Genomic DNA, 21,827 nt, shown 5'->3' on the forward strand with positions numbered 1-21,827 from the left:
CTGGTAAAGAATCAGCCTGCAGGGTGGGAGACCCGGTTCAATTCCTGGGTTGGGAGGAACCCCTGGAGAACGGATAGGCTACCCACTCCAGTATCCATGGGCTTCCCTGGTGGCTCAGATCGTAAAGAATCCACCTTTAATACAAGAGACCTGGGTTTGACCCCTGGGTTGGGAAGATCCCCTGGAGGAGGGCATGCAACCCACTCCAGTGTTCTTGCCTGGAGAATTCCCATGGACAGAGGAGCCTGGTGGACTACAGTTCATGAGGTCACCAAGAGTCGGACAGGATTGAGCGACTAAGCACACGTGTATTAGCACTTACTCTACGAGCACTAGTTACCCTGTAATAAGGATGTGTGTGTAGGCTGTGCTCGGCTGTGTCTGACTCTGGCGACCCCGTGGACTATAGCCCGTCCAGCCCCTCTGTGCATGGGATTTCCCAGGCAAGCATACTGGAGCTGGTTGCCATTTCCTTCTCCAGGGAATCTTCCCAACCCAGGGTCCTGTATCTCCTGTATTGAAGGTGGATTCTTTACTGCTGAACCATCAGGAAAACCCAGTAAGGAGGTAGGGCTTATTTTAAAGGTGAGGAAAATAAAGCACAGAGAGATTTTAAAACGCCGCCCAGGTTCACAAAGCTAGTAAGTAACAGGGCAGGAATTCAATCCCATCCTCTAGAGTTTGCAAAGTGAGCCTCTCCACTTTACTTTCAAGGTTAGACTTTTCTTTCTTCTCCCTTTACATGTAAATCCATGGCTGATTCATGTCAATGTATGACAAAAACCACTACAATATTGTAAAGTAATTAGCCTCCAACTAATAAAAATAAATGAAAAAAAAAAGTCAACTCAACCCAGCAGTGTTTTACTTGCACATAATAGGTACTCAGTAATAAATTAAATAATGAATTTGTAAAAAAAAAAAATTAAAAAATTTTAAAAAAGGGCGGGGGTGGTTCGCTGTCATCCTTAATTCACATACAGGAAAGCTGATGTAACAAGATGAAGTGTGTTTGTGGCTTCTATGTACCCTCTTGGTCTGCCTGGTGGTGCAGGTTCCCAGCTAGTGATGGTGAAACTTATAGCTGGAGAGACCCCCATGTGTGAGCGTGTGGAACGTGTGTGTGTGTGTGTTTGTGTGTGTGTTATGATGATTTAAGATGGTAGCAACCAGTGGCATTAAAAAGGACCTGCTATTCTGAGCTCTGGCTCTGACAGTGAGATGTGCCTGTAGCAGCTGTTAGCAATCAGTATGTTTCTATCTGATGTGAAATGTGCTGCCATTGCTTGTGAAGTAGATTTCAAAACCTTGCCGTTCCAAAGTACCAAAGTGTGTGAATGGTGCATTTTTACTGCAAATTAGAAAGATTCACATATGCCAACGATAGTGTCATCATGCTCACTCAGGCTGTTTTAAATGACAGAGACACACATTGCTAAGTGCTGGCTAGCTGATAGGAGTCTGTGCAGGACAGTCATAAAATGTCATCTGAAATGTTTGTCTGCAGGCAAAAGAAGCTCCTTGGATTAGAGGAGCAAAAATTGAAAATGGAATAGGAAGGAGAGTGCTGTGAACCTTATCTTGCTATCTTTTAACGGCTGTGAAAAGATTCTTACCCCACCCCTAGTGTATGACTTACATAAAAATAGATAGTTTCAAAGTAAACCCCCAAGATATACATTTTTTTTCTTGCAGAGATACGTGACATTTATTAGGTGTTATGGTCTGGGAATTGATGCTTAGATGTCAGACCTTCTTAAAATAAATCTGATGATCTCTAAGCTTGGTCTGGAGCCTCCATTCTCCTCCTGTCTCACTACCGCTTAATATCCTCAAGGTTCTGCTGCCTTTTTCTGTATTTCCCTTTCCAGTGAGGAAAAAGCTACACGCTCCTGCTTTCTCCCCTTGGGAACAGACATAAAAAACAACTGGGCTTCAGCTATCAATGCGTATTGTTATCTATTGTCTAAGTGATGTTATATATTATAACTAAGAATGGAAATGTTTCTTTAATAAGCAAGTTTAAAGAACACGCATTTAGATAGTCAGAAAAAAATTCCTTGGGGTCTTTGTCTGGCTGAGTGGATTGTCTTAGAGGAACATTATAAAAGAGAATTTTTTAAAGAAAAATTATTGTTGGCCTGTAATCCAGAAATACAGCACTGCTGTATTCAGAGGCTTAGAACTTGCCGTATCTGTTTCTTAGATGCTATTGGCTAGGTTCTGGAAATTGGAGGTGGAAACCTAGTAGAATTTGTCTTCTAGGAATTGGTCACTAATCCTTCAAGATCCTAAAGTCTTAGAATGATTAGTATGACAACATCTACACTTCTGCTTCTGGCAAGTCTAAATAATTTGCTTGTGATTTTTAATAAAAACCAGAGCCTTCCTTGATCTCTTGCCCAGAACTCCATTCTCCCCATTAATTCTATGGTGACTTTGTAAAGTGGGGAGCAGTGCAAAGGTAGAGTAGGGGTCTGGGCTGTGAGGTAAGCATCTTAACCGTCGTCACCCACTGAAATGATCTGTAGAGCACATTTTTGGTGTCCCCAGTCTGTGTTTCTGTGGCTATGCATGTGTTATCATCTTAGCCTTCAGTGGCTTAATATAGAGGAAAGCAAATGTATTTTCAAGGTTTAAAGTTACAAGTTATTTCCTTTTTTTTTTTTTTCCCATGAATCCAAACAATTTGCTTAGGGAATATTTCTTAAACAACATGATCTAATATCCAGTGAACAGTAATTGATCTTCACCAAAATCAGGCTAATGGAAAGAAACAATAGGTTCCTTTGCCTGATGATCTATGATGACTTAACCTGGATTCTTGTTATTTCTACCTACTTCTACACATCTTCAGCAGGTTATAGCACTGTTAAGGAGTCAGAGAAATTGTGCAGTTGGAATTTGCACTCAGTTGCTGACTTTTTAGACAGGAGACTTTGGCCCTTTAAAGAGGATTCTGAGACAAACAGAATGTTTTGATTGATTTATTCAGGGAATTGTGATGCTATGTGCTAAGCATGCAATGGACCAGACTCATAAGAAATCATATAGAACAAATAGATTTCTGTGGGGCTTCCCAGGTTAGTCTAGTTGTAAAGAACCTACCTGTAATGCAGGAAACATAAGAGATGCAGGTTCGATCCCTGGGTCGAGAAGACTCCCCCTAGAGGAGGAAATGGCAACCCACTCTAGTATTCTTGCCAGGAGAATCTCATGGACAGAGGAGCCTGGTGGACTAGTCCATAGAGTCATAAAGAGTCTGACACAACTGAAGCAACTTAGCACACACATACTGTGTCAATGGATTTTTCTGTCTTTGAACTGGTGATTGAATCACCAGATTTGTTCATTTTTATAACATTTCGATTATCCACTGAAAAATAAAATCTTGTAAATTGAATTACCAAAATCATAGAATGACTATAATTTGAGGTGTGCATAGGCACGTACAAAGTTAAGAGGGCTGTAAAATAAAGTGCTTATCTCTTGGACTTAGGTGTGAGAATTTTGAGGTAATGGTGTAAAGTAAGGTCATTTCATAAAACGCAGTTAGAGTAATTTTGATGTTTTTGGTAAAGCAGAAACTAGATAAGATCTACAGATTTGCTTTGGTTTTAAAGATGTTCTTTTCTGTTGTTGTCAAAAACAGACCTTGAATGATGAAAGCAAAGAGCTGACCCCATTGCTCTCAACTGTGAGCAAAGGAAGACGTAACCTAAATGTGGCACAATTGCTCTTGTTAAGGGGAAAAAAGGACTTGGTGTCTAAAGTGAGGTTGACCGCTAGAAAAGATTAGCTGCAGTTCTGTGAGTCAGATGACACGTTTTTTTTTGGTCTAGTATTATCCAGAATTATATAAGGGACATATGTCTATTGTCAGAATAAAAGTTTTTAAGAAATTCTCTTGATCATAGTCTAACCTGTTAGTAAGATAAGATGGATTCTTTTTCTTGCTGATATTAAATGACTTAACCCACATTGAGAAACTTAAGAGAAGGATTTTGATTAGATATATCTTATCTCAAGGTCCTAGAAACTCTCTAACAACTTTATATTGAAAAAATGTAGTTAATTCTAGAATCTTAGAGGGGCATTATCTCAACTGAGAATAATTAGCTGAATGGCCAGTTACCTTTGTCTTCATCCTTGATTTCACATAACCCCACAAATCCTCAAAAACAAGTATATTCCATTGTTCACAAAAGTGATGGAGATTAGATTAGGAAAGACCTCAAAAAAGAGAAAAATGTCTGTGTTGCTGATTTTAACAGCATCATCTTTTGTTGGGTGAGAATTTATTCAGTATTTGACCTCCTGGTTAAGTAAAATTAGGAAGCAATTTCTCTTACTGTTCAATTATTTTGTCCAAAGTTTTAGTTGGTCACCAGTAATTACCAAAAAAAATAGAGTATGCTGCCTTAAATTGAGGTCTTCTGTGCATGGCTGTGTAGTAGGAGAATTCAAGAGAGAGAATTTGGTCTAAAAATCAAAGCCATCCACTGATCTTGTATATGAAAAATCTGTTTCTTCTCCAATTTGACATAATTTCCCTGTCTAGGGATAAAAGTACCCGTTTGGATTTGGCTTTTAGCAAAGACGCATGTGCATCAGGGAATGCGAGTCAGTTTCTCTGGAAAGCTTAATCCAGCAGAGATAGAAACATATCACAAAGGATTAGTACTCAGTTCCGTTGTCAGAACTACCTGCATATTCACAGAAAGCCACATGACAGCATGTGCCTATCTTCCTCATTCTTCAGAGATTTCCTGCATACAAGGCTCAGCTTTCTTTGAATTCATATGGGGCCTTCTGGCCCAGAGTTTTAACTCTTAAGTGCCTAAATTTTACTTGCTAAAGACTGAAGGAAAGAGTTACTGTTTCAAAACTCTGATTTTGTCATATTTTAAATTTCATTTGCAAATGCTTGATCTGTTGGAGAGTTTGAAGTATGTTTATGTGTAAGTATTTGGCAAGTATATGTAACACTTTTATTTTTAAAAATGATTTTTAAAAAGCTGTTACATTTTCAGCAGAAACCACAATCAAGTTAAAGCTTTTAAGAAGTAACTTTAAATAGTACAAAAGGTATAGAACTTCGGTGGGGTGGGGGAAGGTGAAGTAAGGTACAAGACTTTTTTTTTTTTTTTTTTTTTTGCATGGCTGTAATTTAACAGGGTCCTTTGAGTCAGACTTCCCTGGTGGCTTAGACGGTAAGGAATCTGCCTGCAGTGCAGGACACCCGGGATCGATCCCTGGGTTAGGAAGATCCCTTGGAGAAGGGAATGGCTACCCACTCCAATATTCTTTCCTGGAGAATTCCATAGACAGAGGAGCCTTGGCAGGCTACAGTCCATGGGGTTGCAAAGAGTTGGACAGGACTGAGCGACTAACACTTGAGTCAGACATAAACTTAATACCGAGGATCAGAATGTCAGAGGGGAAACTCCAGTACTTTGGCCACTTCATGCGAAGAGTTGATTCATTGGAAAAGACCCTGATGCTGGGAGGGCTTGGGGACAGGAGGAGAAGGGGAGAGGATGAGATGGCTGGATGGCATCACCGACTCGATGGACATGGGTTTGAGTAAACTCCGGGAATTGGTGATGGACAGGGAGGCTTGGCATGCTGCGATTCATGGGGTCGCAAAGAGTCGGACACGACTGAGCAACTGAACTGAACTTGTATGTTTATTGTGTATAAAATGTAGAAATCATGCCATTTCCATGATCCCTCTGCAAGACAGCCCAGGTCCTAGTGAAAGGCTTAGTTCAGTGACTTTGCTTGTGACACTGTTAGAAGTGACTATATGTCTGTCAAGCTGAGACAAAGATAGTGACATTTGAATTCATTAGTCACCTCGGGGCTTCCCAGGTGGCGCTAGTTGTAAAGAACCTGCCTGCCAATGCAGAAGACTTAAGGAGATGTGGGTTCGATCCCTGGGTCGGGAAGATTCCTGGACGAGGGCATGGCAGCCCACTCCAGTATTCTTGCCTGGAGAATCCCCATGGACAGAGGAGCCTGGTGGGCTACAGTCCATAGGGTCACAAAGAATCTGACACAACTGAAGCAACTTACACACACATACTCAATCCCTCAGGAAGGCATTTTGGAAACCAACAATTAAAGAAAAACTTTAAGTGAGTCTAGTTAGCAGATGAAAATTACAGTTCTTTGGGTTTTTCTTTACTCTCTTTGTGGCAGAGCCTGTTGTGGGTAGTGAGGGAACCGCGTCCTGGTCCTTGCCAAGGATGATATGCCAAGCTTCCTAAAGCGTCCCGTTTATATAGGTCTTTTCATCTTCAAAGAGTTTTGTGAGCATTCATTTACCACCACCTGCCTGGGAGGTAGGAGTTATTCCCATTTTATAGATGGAGGAAGTAGAGATGTAAGCGGCTTGCTTGAGGCCACCCAGGGAGTTGAGGGTCACGGGGAAATGCAGGATTGCCAATTCCATTTCTTAGCTGGGTCAACCTCCGCTGTTACTCTCTCGTGGCATTTCCACTTGAGAGCCCCAGATTGATGATGACGTAAACCTAAAGGCATCAAATAATTCTGAGGAAGAGACACCAAGGTTTATTGTTTTTTTCCCCCTCTTTGGTGGCTGCCTCTACAATTAAACCCTGAGAAATCTAGACATAGAGAAGAAACCATTTAACCCTCCTGAGGTTCAGTTTCCACATGTGCAAAATGGGGCTTAATAAGACCCATCTGCCTACTTCAGAGTTGCTGTGAACACCAAAACCAAAAGAAGCCAATGAGGACAAAAACTTTAAAAACTGTTACAGAACTCTGCAAATATCAAGCATTACCGTTGCTGCCAGAAATGACCACAGGACAGCTCGACCAAAGGGGGAGTCATTGCTTTGGTGATGTTCAACTAAGATCAAGTAATATAATAAAGAAAATCCAAAAATCAGTGGAAGAAAAGACTATACCAGGGACACATACCAGTATTATATTTAGTAGACAAAATGGCAGAACAAGGTGATTATTAGTTTGCAGGGTATGTAATTGGAACTCAGCCCTCCTCATCCAGAAGGACTATTGACCATGCCTGGCCTGGGAAACAAATGCATGCTATACTCCAAGCCTTAGGTTCAGGGTGACAGAATATGCCAGACTGTTCGAAGTCCACAGTCTATTCTCTCCCCCCATGAAGCTGCGTTGCGAGCTCTCTGCAAACCCTGATGGTGGCCTGGGCCCTTGGGCAACAACAGTGAGAGAGTGGAGAGAGAAAAAGTCTCCCTTACTCCAGGCTACTCCAGCCACTCTGTCCCAGGGCTCACAAGCAGGTGAATTTCAGCCCCTACTTCTGCCCCCTCAGCCGGGCACCATCAGACAGTCCTTGGAGACCCTGAAACTAGTGATGCCAGACCAGAGGGGCCACAAAACTGTAGAAGTCAGGAGTCACCAGAGTCCCTCCAGGGAGCCAGGTGAAGACTCCGTATTCCCCCCACAGCTGGCCTTGACATGCAAGCCAGACTGCCATCCAGGCAGCTGCTGAAGCCTTTAATACCCCAGCAGTTTTAAACAGGGGATAAAATAAAGTGACTAATCCATAAAGGACTCAGGCCATTTTTGCTGAAAATAAAATCAAATGCCTTCGGGTTTTTCTTTAATCTTTATTGGTTTTTCTGCTTACAAAAGTAATACATGTTGGTAGTAAAAAAAATTTCAAACATTAGAGGAATATGTAACATAGCAGGTGAAAAGTCCTTCATATCCTCAGCCTTCCAGGAAAAATACTGTCAACAGATTGGTGTAAAACTACTTTTTTTTTTTTAAGCAGCAGTTCTTGACAGTTTTTGCAAGACACACACAATTGCTTGGCATTCATATATGTGACATACTGTCATGGGTGTACCCAAGGTTTGCCCATTTCCTAGCAAGGCTAGCAGTAATCCCACCCTGTTCGGCCCAATTCAAGAAAGTATATGGTTATGCAAGTGAGCTAGAGTGAAAGATATTATTGGGATAAGCTTAGGTCTGTATTAGTTTATTTTTTACATGAGCCATTAAAATCTTTAATTTTTTTTTTTTTTTTTGCTATTATTAGCGATGAAGGCCTTGTGACACATCCCACATTGATTGCAACATGCTGCTGTGTTGTACTAAACAGTTAAGTGCCAATGTTGTAAAGGATTGCTGCGGTAGTTGGTATGAACTGCCTGTCATATTATTTGGAGGATAAGCTGCTTTTCTCTATCCTCACTTTGGAAAGAGCTTAAAGTCTGCAGAAAAGAATTTCATTTCGCTATAAGGCAGGATTTCTTATCAACAATAGCAATAATAATAACTGTTTTTTGAGTGCCAACTCTTTCTAAGAATTGTGTGGTATGCATATATGTGGAATACATAGATAAAATGGTCGTATGTACTGTGCCATTTAGACATTATACCATTGACTCTTCAAATAGGAAACTGAGACTGAAAGGTAGGTGAAGTAACTTTCCTGGTCTTAAGAAGTGTTCAGCATTGGTATTGGTCACCCTGAGGTCCAAAAACTCTACTTGGTATTTTATAAAATTGAGAAGAATGGTCTCAGAAGGTTGATGATTATTTCCAGTTATAAACTAGAAAGACATCTTGACATCAGTTCTCAGTAGTATTAAGTTTAACTAGATTACCTATGGAATGTCTTTTGATCCTCGGTTAATGGTTTCTTACCAGGAGCAGTTTGTCCTGATGTTTGAAGGTGTTGGAGCCATTCAACTTGACTGTGCAGTATGAGGAAGGGGCAGGCCCAAGGGGGTGCAAGACTTTGAGCTAGAGAAAAAGACAAAATGTGTTCACCTTCCAGCCTTACCTCTTCCTAGCTCTCTGACGTTGGGCAAGTTATCTAGCCTCTCTGAGCTTCAGTTTTGTCACCTAAAAAAATACAGATGATGATCACAATGATACCACCTACATTGTAGGGTTGTTAGAACAGCAGATTAGATAATGCCTGACATGTTATAAGCCTGAATATTTGTAGATATTATTGATTACTATCTATCCATTTAGATTACTGTTGAGAGATCACTCTTCACCCACATATTGAAGTGATGGATACAACTCTTGTGCAATACATTTTTTAAAATTTTTTTTATTTTTTAATTCTTGGGGAGAATGGGCATTTTTCTCTGGACCAAGATAACACCAGAAATAAGTCTGAGAAGCAAGTCTGGTGTTGAGAACACCAGTGTCTTGTTATCTTCTATAATGAAAAGTAGAAAGCAAAGTTTTTTCAGAGGTGCAGTGCTAAATGACAGCCCAGTCTAAGGACCACTTGGCTAATTAGCACACCTGCATTCCAGAATTTCCTGACGCCCCGTTGCCACTTGTTAGCTCCTTGAAAACTGCAGAAATTTGCCTGTGCAGGTGTGGAGAGCTGCTTGAATTATTTAGGGTGCGTGAAAGAGCAAATTATTTAGGCAATAGAGCTGAAAATGTGGGCAAATTAGAATTTTTCATAGCAAGATTGTTCATTGTTAAGCCAATTCATGATTATATGTGTGCGTCTTGCTTCAGCTATTCCACGCTACACAATAAACTCTCTTTGCTGCAATGAATATGGATGTGGACTAATTTAATCAATATACTTGTGACAGTAGTGGTGTCTGACAGATTTCATCCTTTGAAATACTGGCTGAGTTAATATGTGCAGTATATATATGGGCCAAGACTCATAATTTTTGTTACAAGAAGATTATTTTGAAAAGACGCAACACTGCCTGTTAGAAAATGGAAAAGCCTGAGGGATGGAAAGCGAAGGGCAGGGAGATTTTTGTCCTGTTCCCTCTTATTGGTCTGAAAATGCCAATTTGTGAAGCTGAACTGCTTTCCTCTTGAAAAATTTCTGAGGCATTGACTGTTGTTTTCTCCTCTTTGATATGTCTGAGTTCTGTCCCTTGACTCACAAAGGTAGAAGGCGGTGGTTTTTTCTGCATTGTTGGATTGAATGGAAGATTGAGTAAGTGCCCTACTGTGATCTGCAAATGTTTGCTTTCTGGAAAGATCAACACATGTGATCAGATCACTTTCAGAGAATTTGCTTTTTGGGGCAAGTGGATTTTAGTCATTTCCTAAAGAACACTTGCAGTTGAAATTGTCTTCTGAGCCACGAGAGCCACCCAAAGAGGTAGCCTAGGAGAATACTTTAACCCGATGAATTAAAATATCAGAACCTGGCTTTGGCGAACCCTCCCATCACCTCATCACGAGATTCCTAGGGAAGCTTGTCCTAATCTGGAATCTTTGGCCAACACTGCCCACTGGAGCCAAGCACAAACACAGTGCAGGGACCAAAGGTCTAGGCAGTTCACCCCTCGCTTGACAGTGCAGGTCAGTCTACGGTGAGTCCATTCATAGGAAGCATCTTGGCTTCCATGAAGTCTTGTAAAATATGTCTCAGCTAGAGTGCCCTCCAGATCTGAAAGACCCTGAGAGCTACATCAAGACTGAAGAGCAAGAGTTTGGGAGCCTGACTTACACTAATGGTCCTTTGTGGTAATAGCACCGAACTCTGGATTTATACCACAGTGACTTTCCCACCCCCACTCCCAACCTCTTCCCAGCCTGGTTGAGAGCCTTTCCAAGGGTAGAAGTTCTGGGTTGGGGTGTCAATCCCAGGGGCACCCCCATCATGAGCAGACACTTCGCTCCCAGGCTTCCAGACCGCTTTCAAGATTCCAGGAGCCATTAGTAGGCATTTTGGTCACCACCTTAATCATCATCCTGGCACTTCTCTTAGATCACCCACTAGCAGTCCAGGCAGTGAACAACTGTACACCGTTTTCCATTTGATCCAGATATGTATAGTTCTACTCAGTGTTCCCTATCTGGCCTGCCTGGTGTTTTTCCTCTCTTATAAAGGACTAAATAGGTATGCTTGATCTCTCCATTGCTAAGATGAAATGAAAATAACCCTTAGGCTTCCTTGGTGGTCAATGGTTAAGAATTTCCTTGCCAATGCAAGGGATATGTGTTCTATCCCTGGCCCGGGAAGATCCACATGACTCCAGGCAGCTAAGCCCATGTGCCACAACTCCTGAGCCCATGTGCAGCAACTACTGAAGCCCATGCTCCACAACAAAAGAAGCCATCACAGTGGAAAGCCCGCAGGCCAAAATGAAAAACAGCCCCCTCTCACCATAATGCAGCTCACAATGAAGACCCATTGCTAGAGAAAGCCAGCACAAAGCCATGAAGACCCAGTGCAGTCAAAGATAGATAAATAAACAATTATTTTAAAAATGAAAATAACTCTTGAAAGGCCTCAGTTTAGTGCTAGTATTGCTTTTCACTTTGATGCTGACTTAAGCTACATAGACTAACAAGATTTGTCTAATTTTTCTTAACACAGTTTGAGGTGAGGTATAAGCAGAACAGCTGAGTGCCTGTCTTCCTTATTTCTTATATCAGTTGAATTTAATAGATGGGGCTTCCCTGGTGGCTCTGATGGTAAATAATTTGCTTGCAATACAGGAGACCCAGGTTCGATCCCATCCCCTGGAGGGGGAAATAGCAACCCACTCCAATATTCTTGCCTGGGAAATAACCATTGTCAGAGGAGCCTGGTAGGCTACAGTCCATGAGGTTGCAAAGAGTCGGACATGACTGAATGATGAACACTTTCAAGTACTTTGTGTTGTCTATTTATTCTCTTCCTGAGGGTTTGGAATGGGGGAGGCTGGTTCTCGTTACAGACTAGTTCATTCACATAGGAGGATCCAGGCATTAACTTTCAGTTGATATCACCTTTTAGGCTTTTTCTACTACCACTTAGCTTTTGTCTCCAAAAAACACTGGGCAAAACCATCTCTCTCTAGAGCTGCAAATGATCTGTGGCATAAAACTTTGCCTCTACCATATAGTAAAAATATTGGAGGAGCCATAATTGTGTAACATTACTAGAGTTTAGATTTAACAAAGAATTCTCTTTGAAGAAATAAAGCTAGTCTCCAAGATGAGGAGGCCAACTTAAAGATGATCTTTTTGTTGAGTGTGATCTTATAACATGTTAAGCTGCATAATTCCAAATAGACGTATTAGTGTACAAAGACACCATTACTGGGGTATTAGAAGGCCTTGGGATTATGGCACGTTTATTGGATGTGAGATTTTGAACAGTCTCTAACTCTGGACAATGAAACTCAATATGTCAACACTAAAAGTGGTTGATAGGAAAAGGACTCACTAAAAGACCCTGCAGTACTTGTAGTGCCCTTGAAAGGGGGTTAACGGGAACATATCATGTATAATGAGGTTAAGTCCAGTAATGTGTGCTCTTTCAAAGTATCGAATATAACATTACATCAGATCTAGGGTAAGTGGTTGTGGAAATTATCCCTGGATATGATGGGATACGACATTGGAAGAAATTGGGCTCAATATGACATGGACTCTGTGTACGTGTGGTAGTTACATCATGCAATATCAATACATCCCATAGACCAGTCATTGCTTTGTGTGAGGCATGGCACTAGGTAGGTCTTTATGAAAATGAAATATACCTGGGCACTTGCAATTTGTGTTCATGTGTGTGACTTAGTAGATAATCTAACATATCCAATAGTGAAAACCATGGAAATAAATTTAGTGTAATGGCGTGTTTCAGGTAAACTGGTGAATGTTACCATCCTGTATATTTAGCCTAGTGTTGATTCTTTATTTCACATATAAATTATATTTAAGAGGTGGTCCAAGTACTTTGTTTTGCCTAATTATTCTATTCCTTAGGTTATTTTTTAATCCTTAATTATGCTCTTTCCAACTCTGCTCAAGATAAAATATGTTTGCTTAGAAATGTGCTTTATCATATTTGGGAACTTTGGTGTAATCTATATTAATTATTTGGTTATTCTTCCAGTATGAGACATCTTTAAGTAATCAGTTAGATAGAAACACATGCATGCTGTACCAGAAAATCAATTTTCAGCATAAAAAACTCAGAAGCTATATATTCCATTTGTCCAGATTCATCACTATTAAATTCTGATAGGATATTAACGTTATGGTTGAAAGGTTTTGATCATACACAAGTGGACTAATTTTTAACACATGGCAAGTCCATTAATTAAAAAAAGATGAGTAAGGAATTCTTACCAACATATGTAACTTATTAATATCTTGAATTGAATCGTTTTCCTAAGTAGTCTTAACTTTTTGGAGTCTATTTTTCTTCACCCGCCAAGCTACAATGCTCTAGCCAACACAGATTTATGACCTTTTAAAAATAATGATGGAAAATGAGATCGGAGGAAACATTTTAGTATCTGCTTTGCTCTGAGGCCTAAACTGCGAACTCTCCAGTTCTTGAAGGCTTTGAAATGCTGATTCCAGTCTTCTTGTGGGTTCTTAAACACCTTCTCAAATGACCCATTTTAATAACCCGAAAGCTATTATATAACGAGCAGCCATAATTTAGTCCAGGGCTCTAGGGGGACCCTCACAGTTCAGCAATGAATAGTTAATGCAGTATAATGTTTAGCAGGTTATTAGTTTTCACGATACAAATGCTGATCAGGGAACGCTTTTATAAGGTGTTTAAAAGAAAATGTAATTAACTGGTTGCGTGCTTCTGTTGCAGCTCAAATTGAAATTATTCCATGCAAGATCTGTGGAGACAAATCATCAGGAATCCATTACGGTGTCATTACATGCGAAGGCTGCAAGGTAAGCCTTTTTAATTGTTGTTGTTGTTTCTATTAATGTTCAGAGTGAGGGTATCTTTGTGACTTTTATTTTTTACTTCTACAATGCCTAAAAATTCAACCCCTTGGCATTTTGAGTGATGAGAAGCAACAGGACGAAATAAGCATTGGGGTGTTCATTATAATGAAGGAAATTTTATATATAGATATATGTGTGTATACACAAACACAGACACACACATATAAAATGCCTCCCATCAAGATAATGGGAGGCTGGAGAGAAGTGTTTGAGTGTGGCTCATTTGTCACTTCCAATCCCAGCACTGATATCTCTCTGGTTATCTTCTTTCAAAAAAGAGATGACTCCAGACTTCCATAATGTCCCTGTTATAAGCTTTATAAGAAGGTGTTTCCGAGAAGTTTAATGGGAATGCAGTTGAAAATCTTTTTGCTCCACACAGATGTTGACACATCTAGTCAAACTGTGGCAAGGTTTTTGGGAAGAAGTGAGTTCTGGTCCCAGGGCCACCACTTGTTCCTGTTGTTTTAGGCACATCTTCATCTTTTAATGACTCTGTTTCTTCATCCATAAAGTGACATTCTTCCTGTCTTTTAGAACTATTCCAAGAATAGAAATAAAAACTATAAATAAAAGTCCTTATAAGCTGAAAAGTGCTATTTAAATCTAATAGTCTTCTTGCTGTTGTTGCTTTTTTAATCATTACTGATGCTGATCACAGAGCAACATGAACAGTGCATACATAACGTGGGAATGGAAAATAGAGATGTTTCTCCTAATCATTCAAGACCCCTGAACCTAGATTGCCTCTGTTATTCAAATTTCAATTTATTAAGATTTAAATCCTCCTGCTTATCTTGGAAGGGCCTTGAGACAGCTTGCTTACAGGATTAAACAGTGCAAAATAAACAGGAGAGAAGCTATTTAGACACGCAGGAGGCCTCTGAGACAGTTGCTTGCTACGGAACCAGGCCTGGATTAGCCCTAAAGCGTTTGGAGGCCGAAGCAAAAAAATAAAATCCATATATATGGTTAGCTTTCCTTAGTGAAATTTGAAAATACAATGTCATAAAATGCAAAACCACCTTCACACACAAATAACTACTGAAAGACTTAATAGAAATTTCCCTCATAGCATCCTTATGTCTTTGTTTTACTGTTAATCACTCATTGTAACATTTACCACTTTGTAAGTGTACAAATGCTTCATATTGATCTCATCTTGGGGAAGCTTGAGATTTCTGCTTACCGACTACATACTTTTTTTTTTTTTTAATTCACTCATCTTTAGAAATAGAGAACTTTTTACTCAAAGGAAACTGAATTATTCATCTCTGTGGTAACCCTCAAGACCTCAAGGTTCTGTATTAGCAAGGAAAATAAATTATTTCCTCAATTTGCCCTCCCTCCAAATTAATTACTGAATTAAAATTAAAACAAATGAAACCAGCTGCCTGGCCTATGTTACCCCAAGCTGTAAGGAAGAGAGGGATCTATCTGTGACAGCTGTCATTTCATTGATTTTTGAGGTTAATTTGGCTAATGTGACTGGACAGTTGTCAGACGTCATCCTCACCCACTCTGTGTTCGCACCTTCTTGTCCCTTGTAGGGGATGGCATAGCCTCTTTTTTCTCTTTTTTTTTTCCTGTTTTTAATTGGAGGATAATTGCTTGGCATGGCCTTTCTTGATGAACGGTGTATAGCCAGCAGTGCTCCTTACCAGGAGGTCCAAGCAGACTTGATTTTTGTGCACTGCGTATCACCTAGGTGTTTTCTTGAGTTGACAGGGTCCCAAGCATTAACCACAGGTACCTTTGTGCTATTCACAAAGCTGCTCACTCTGTCTGTATCTCTCAGTAATGCCACACATAGTTTAATGTGGCAAATTGAATTGGATACAGAACCTAGGGATGGCATCCAGGGCAGGGCCAGGGAGAGGGCCCGGGCTACTTCATAGGAAACACCCCAGCAGTTCTGAAGATTAACAACATGCTATTCAAAAAGATTTTAATTGATTCCCTGAGTACCACTGTTTACAGAGGCAGAAACAATGTGTGTTTTCTTTGTTTATTTATGACAAAAATGAAAGTGATAAGAAAGCAAAGGGCAGCTATTATTTCCCTGTTGTCATTTTCCTAGATTCTCTTCCAGATCTTGTGCAGCCTCAGTGCCAAAGTGTTTTTGGTTATCTGCAGTTTCTCATCACTATTGACTTTATACAATGGAAATATCAAAAACAATTAAAACTTAATTTTATTAACAGATTGGGCCTATGCCCAGTCTAGGATCTATACAGTGGTATGTGTTTATATTTGATTCATGTAGTATTTGCTCTGCACCATAGTTTCTGCCTCAATTAACATTCTTTTAATTAAAGTATAGTTGATTTACAATGTCATGGTAGTTTCAGATATACAGCACAGTTATTCAGAATCTTTTCCGGACTATTTTCCCTTATGTGTGTGTTAGTTGCTCAGTCGTGTCCAACTCTTTGCAGCCCTATGGACTATAGCCCACCAAGCTCGTTTGTCCATGGGATTTTCAGGCAATAATACTGGAGGTGGTTGCCATTTCCTTCTCCAGGGGATCTGCCCAACCCAGGGATTGAACCTGGGTCTCCCACATTGCAGGCAGATTCTTTAACACCCGAGTATAATCCCCTAGTCTATACAGTAGGTCTTTGTTGGTTATCTATTTTATATATGGTGGTATGTACATGACAACTAACATTTTCATCTCTAGTAGCAATGAAGTCAAGAGGTTTCTACTTTTGCCAATGGTGTTAATGATTTATCATATTCTAACCAGATGAAGGTGGTTGTATCAGGACAGATTGTCAATAATTTATCTCTGTGATAGAATCATCAGATTTAAGGAAAATTTCTGATTAGACTTCCCTGGTGGCTCAGATGGTAAAGCATCTGCCTACAATGCAGGAAACCCGGGTTCAATCCCTGGATTAGGAAGATTCGCTGGAGAAGGAAATGGCAACCCACTCCAATACTCTTGCCTGGAAAATCCCATAGACAGAGGAGTGTGGTAGGCTATATGCCATGGGGTCACAAAGAATCGGACACGACTGAGCAACTTCACTTTCACTTTTCTGATTAGATATATAAATAGATATCTAATAAGAGAAAAAAAAGTGACTCAGTCTTTGTCTGAAAAAAGTGACTTTGTGAATGTATTTTAAACTGCACTTTAAAAGCAACAGCCTGAAGCCACAAGAAATCATAGAACCTGTATATAGTCACTGAAACAATTCTGTCTTCACCACATACTTGCTCAGGTAAGCATTACACGTGAACAGCCCAAGTGGAGGTTTTGGTAGCTCTTTTTCTGGTTCCTGAGTATTCCCAGTTCACTCTAAGTCCCCTTGACTGTATGCAGAGAGACAGCATAGTGTCAGACTTACATTCTGATTCTTGAACCAGACTGCCTGGGTTCAAGTCAGAATTGTGCTGTTTACCAGTTTGAGCAGCTCCTCTGTTGTTGCAGACGTTTAGGTAAAGCACTCACAAGAGTGCTGGTGTAAGAAGCACTCACTGAGTATTGGTTCTGGTTGTTATTCTTGGGCAAGCCTGAGTAATGTGCTCTGTACAGGCAGACGCTATTTCCAGGACATCCGTGGGTCCAGTCTTGATTTTGTGACCATTCGTAATTTGATATGCAGCTCTGCCAATAAAAACAACAAAAATACAAGCACCCCCTTGGGTGCTTTATAAACGCTATAAGGAATCTAAAGACACAGAAGATAAGATTGGGTGCATTCAGGGTGGTGTGGCTATAGACATGGCAGTTTAGTAATTAAAATTCCATGCTTCCATTGCAGAGGACTCAGGTTCGATCCCTGGTTGGGGAACTAAGGTCTAAGGTCCCATGTGCCGCAGGGCAACCAAGCCCAACTACTGAGGAAATGAGCTCAAGAGCCCATGCTCTGCAACTGGGAAAGCCCCTGAGTGGCAAAACTATACAAATCCCACCTGCCACAGCAAAGATGCAGCACAGTCAAAAACAAAGAAAAAGTAAGATGACCAAATCCTTCCTTCATGCAGCTCACAGTCTACTTGTGGAGATGAGACATTTGAAGAACGCAATACTGGGGTGAGGCCACAGTCTGAGATGTGACCCGCAAATCACACATCCACTAGGCAACCAGAGCCTAAAAATGGGCAAGTCTTGGTTGTATTCTAGGGACAAGATGTAGTAACCTGGTTTGACAAGAGCAGTGGGGTACTTTCTCTAGACAGTGGAAGATAAGGTTAGACAGGTATGCCATCCCAAGTTTTTAAGAGCTCTGTTATGCCAAGGTTTTTATTATAAAAATATTGTCCTTGTTCTTTGGAAATAATGAAGGAACAATGTATTAGCACTGGGCAAGCCCTGAATATTGCATTTCAGAAGACTGTTGAATCCAGGCCTAGAAGGGCTTAGCTCTGTCAGAAAAGATGTTTCTGAGCTTTTGGAACAGAAAGTAGTCCCAGCCCTGGGTGCGCACCAGCAGGGAGTGTCGTGTAGGCTGGGCATGCTTGCCAGGGAGGAGGGGCCAGCTCATGGAGCATGGAGACAGAGGAGAAGGCCAGAAATAAAATGAGAGGCTGCTTTTCAGGGTTCAGGTTGGCTCTTCAAAGTGAATACAAATGCTGAAGTGTTTATGGTTGAGGCTTTCTTTTGAGATATGGCTTCCCTGTTAGCTCAGCTTTTTAAGAATCTGCCTGCAATGCAGGAGATCCCGGTGTGATTCCTGAGTTGGGAAGATCCACTGGAGAAGGGATAGGCTACCCCCTCCAGTATTCTTGGCTTTCCTAGTGGCTCAGCTGGTAAAGAATCCACCCGCAATGGGAGAGACCAGGGGTCGATCCCTGGGTTGGGAAGATACCCTGGAGAAGGGAAAGGCTACCCACTCCAGTATTCTGGCCTGGAGAATTCCATGGATATAGTTCCATGCGTTCGCAAAGAGTCAGACTTGACTGAGTGACTTTCACTTTCTTTTTCACTTTTCTTCTGAAACATGGTTCTGTTTATCATCCGACTTCAGTTCCTACCTTTAGTATTAGATACAGTGGCTGCTTAGGGGATATTGATGAAACATTTATCTCAAGATTAAAACACACACACACAGTTTTTCATCCATATTCTTTTAGTCTTTGGGGCTCTACCATAACTTTTCCCCCCAGTTTTATTGAAAAATAATTAGCATATGCTACTGTATAAATTTAAGGCATTCAGCATGATGGTATGATTTACATATCTTTTGAAATGGTTATCAAAATAATTTCAGCTAACATTCATTTTCTCGTACACATATGATGCTTGAACAACTTGAGTTTGAACTGCGTGGGTCCACTGACTTATACTCACACAGATTTTTTTCAATAAATAATACTGGGAAAAAAAAATACTGAGGAGAAATTGTAAATAAATATGAATTTCTTTTTAATGTTATCTTTTCATATTTGATGTCTACCGTTGGCAATGCATATAACATCTCCTATATTGTATATGACAATATGGATGTAGATACTGACAGACAATTCATCTTGAAAACAAAAGACATAAACTTATAGTATTGATAAATACAATAGAGGACTGTCAGTATATTTTCTCCTCCCTGTGATTTTTTAATAACATTTTCTTTTCTCTAGCTTATTTTATTGTAAGAATATGTTGTATAGCTCATACAACATACAAAATTTTTGTTAACTATTTACGTTGTTAGTAATTCAGTTTGCAGGGAGTCAAAAGTTAAACTTGGATTTTTGACTAAATGGGGGTTTACAACCCCTAACCCTTGCATTGTTCAAAGGTTAACTGCAGATACAATTAAAAAAAAAAAAAGAAAGGGAATATTTTTTCTCCTTGTGATGAAAACTCTTAGGATTTATTCTCATATCAACTTTCCTACATATCATACGGTAGTGTTAATTATGATTATCATTCAACTATGATTTCTTTTTTAAGTTTTGAATGCTTTTGTCCATCATGGATTTTTTTTTTTTTTTTTTTTTTTTGGCGCCAGTTTTAATTTTTATTTAGTTTTTGGCCATGCCATGCGGGAATCTTAGTTCCCCAACCAGTGTTTAAAACCCATGGTCCCTACAGTGGAAGCATGGAGTCTTAACCACTGCACTGCCAGGGAAGTCCCTAACTTCTTAAATAATATTGTACAGTTGAGTATTGAAGTTAGTAAATTGATTTCTGATTACATTTAAGACCCTTTACCTTGTGATAAGTCTTAGAGTCCATGCATGTGTCAAATATTTATTCATTAATTAATGCATTTAAGATGATGTCTTATGAAAAGCTTTCTCTTCCACCCAGGAAAGAGAGAACTTGGAATTTTTTTTTCTTTGCATTGACAAATACTCTCTCTGAAATTAGCAAGTCTTTTCAGAGATATCCCAGAACACATAAATCAGTACTTTTTTTTTTTTCTGTTAAAGAGTTAAAGTGTTTTCTGGAGTTGTTTATGTTTTAGGTTAAAAACACATATCCACAAATGTTCCTTTTAGGCCCAAATTGTTTTTCTTTTTTAAGAGTTCTAATGTTTTCATTTCAGTTGTAAAATTTCACTCACCCTGGGTCAATCTTGTCCACTTTTCAGCATTAGTACATTTATGCTCAACATTTTTACTTCAGTACTTTATAGCACTTGGCCCCAGTATTAGAGCTAGCCATTTAAAATGAAAATTAGGTTTGGCTGTTATTACATCCTGTGACATCAGAGTTTCATTTCTGTTATAGACAGGTGGTAAGAACAAATTTTTTATTTAGCAAAATCTTCCAGGCCTGTGATGAAATAAATGCACAAGTGGTTGGATGTGTTAAACCCCAATTTGCATCAAGATGATTTGGATATTTGAGGGGTTTTTTTGTTTTATGATTTTTTTTTTTTTTCAGTTTCTTTGGTTTGGTCTTAATCATGCCTCTGCTCATAGAAAATGCTGGGCTTGTGAACTTGTGGTGCATAGGGTGTACCATGGTGTCTGGCTCAGAGTAGGGCTTCTCATGCCTGCTTGGGAATCACTGTTGCTGAATGTGTCACTGGGATTGGATCTGAGCATGGCAGATCACCAGATGTATGGCAAAACAGACATCTCCTCTTACCAAATACGACACATGAGGTCAGTTTTAATCAGAGAGTATTTGCACATACAATTCTGCAGGGAGTTCAGTCACTATTGAACAGGAAAGTAGTTGAGAAGATCCATCTTGCCGTGATTTATTGCTACCAGCTGCCTGAGTGTGGGGCCATACCAGCTCACTTTGGCAAATGATGTTTCCTGTTTTGCTTTGTTTTTTTCTAAAGAACAAATTTCCTTTTTCTTTTGCTTCCTTTTGGAATGTTATTCCTGCCTCCCCCCACTTTAGTTTTATCACTTCTTCTGCCTCTTCCTTTCTTTGATTTTAATCTATGCATGCCCTCTCTTTTCCCCTCAGTAAAATTAAGTTGCCAGTTATATTCTTTCTTAACTTTAAATCCTTAACTTTCAAGCCCACATTTATCCAAAGATATGTCTTCTTGCTCACCCCCATACTTCTGAACGTTCCAACAGGAAGTTCCCAAAATAAATAAAACTGAAATCGAATTCATGCCTTTCTAGCTAGGATTCTCGGCTCTTCTCAGGCTCAGGAGTGAAATGAGAGGGATTCCCACTTCCATAGTCTCCCAGATCCCAACATTTCAGTTGGCTTGGAAAATACAATAATCCACTCAGGCATATGAGCATTCACAATAAATCATAGAGTTATGAATAAATCTTGGTTGTCAAAAGCAAATGTGTAGCCGTTCCAACGCGTCTGCCATTAGAATTCAGCAAGGCAGCTGTCAGCTGTTTTCTTGTAATTAAACAGCCAATGAGCAGCTAATTAAGACATATGTGTATACAGAAGTGGAAGTGGGTATGTTAATGAACTGTAGGAATCAATTCATTAAGTGAAAATTGTCAAAAGACCAAACATCAGATCAGCATTTCAGCCTGTGCCTCCCTGGGAAGGAGCCCTGAGCAGGAGGGGAGCCCCTGAGAGCCAGAATCCCACCCCAGCACCTTCCCAGCCACACTTACAGGTCTCTGCCACTAAGGCCCACTTGGGGGCAAAGATATTAATAACTCCAATAGGAAATGTCACGTCTATTTCAAAGTCTCTTATTAAGGAGATCTAGCAAAGG

At 40.0% G+C, this 21,827-nt stretch overlaps 1 protein-coding gene across 1 annotated transcript in view; it reads left to right on the forward strand.

Annotated features, from left to right (window-relative positions):
* The window catches only part of RORA (RAR related orphan receptor A), a 108,035-nt gene that overhangs the window by 48,053 nt on the left and 38,155 nt on the right, over nt 1-21,827 (forward strand). Inside the window, exon 2 of the mRNA XM_065940159.1 lies at nt 13,574-13,659. Within this exon, the coding sequence (XP_065796231.1) occupies nt 13,574-13,659 (86 nt within the window). The remainder of the gene's footprint in view (nt 1-13,573; nt 13,660-21,827) is intronic.

The sequence above is a fragment of the Muntiacus reevesi genome, chromosome 7 (genome assembly GCF_963930625.1).
Source record: "Muntiacus reevesi chromosome 7, mMunRee1.1, whole genome shotgun sequence".
NCBI classification, from domain to species: Eukaryota; Metazoa; Chordata; class Mammalia; order Artiodactyla; family Cervidae; genus Muntiacus; species Muntiacus reevesi.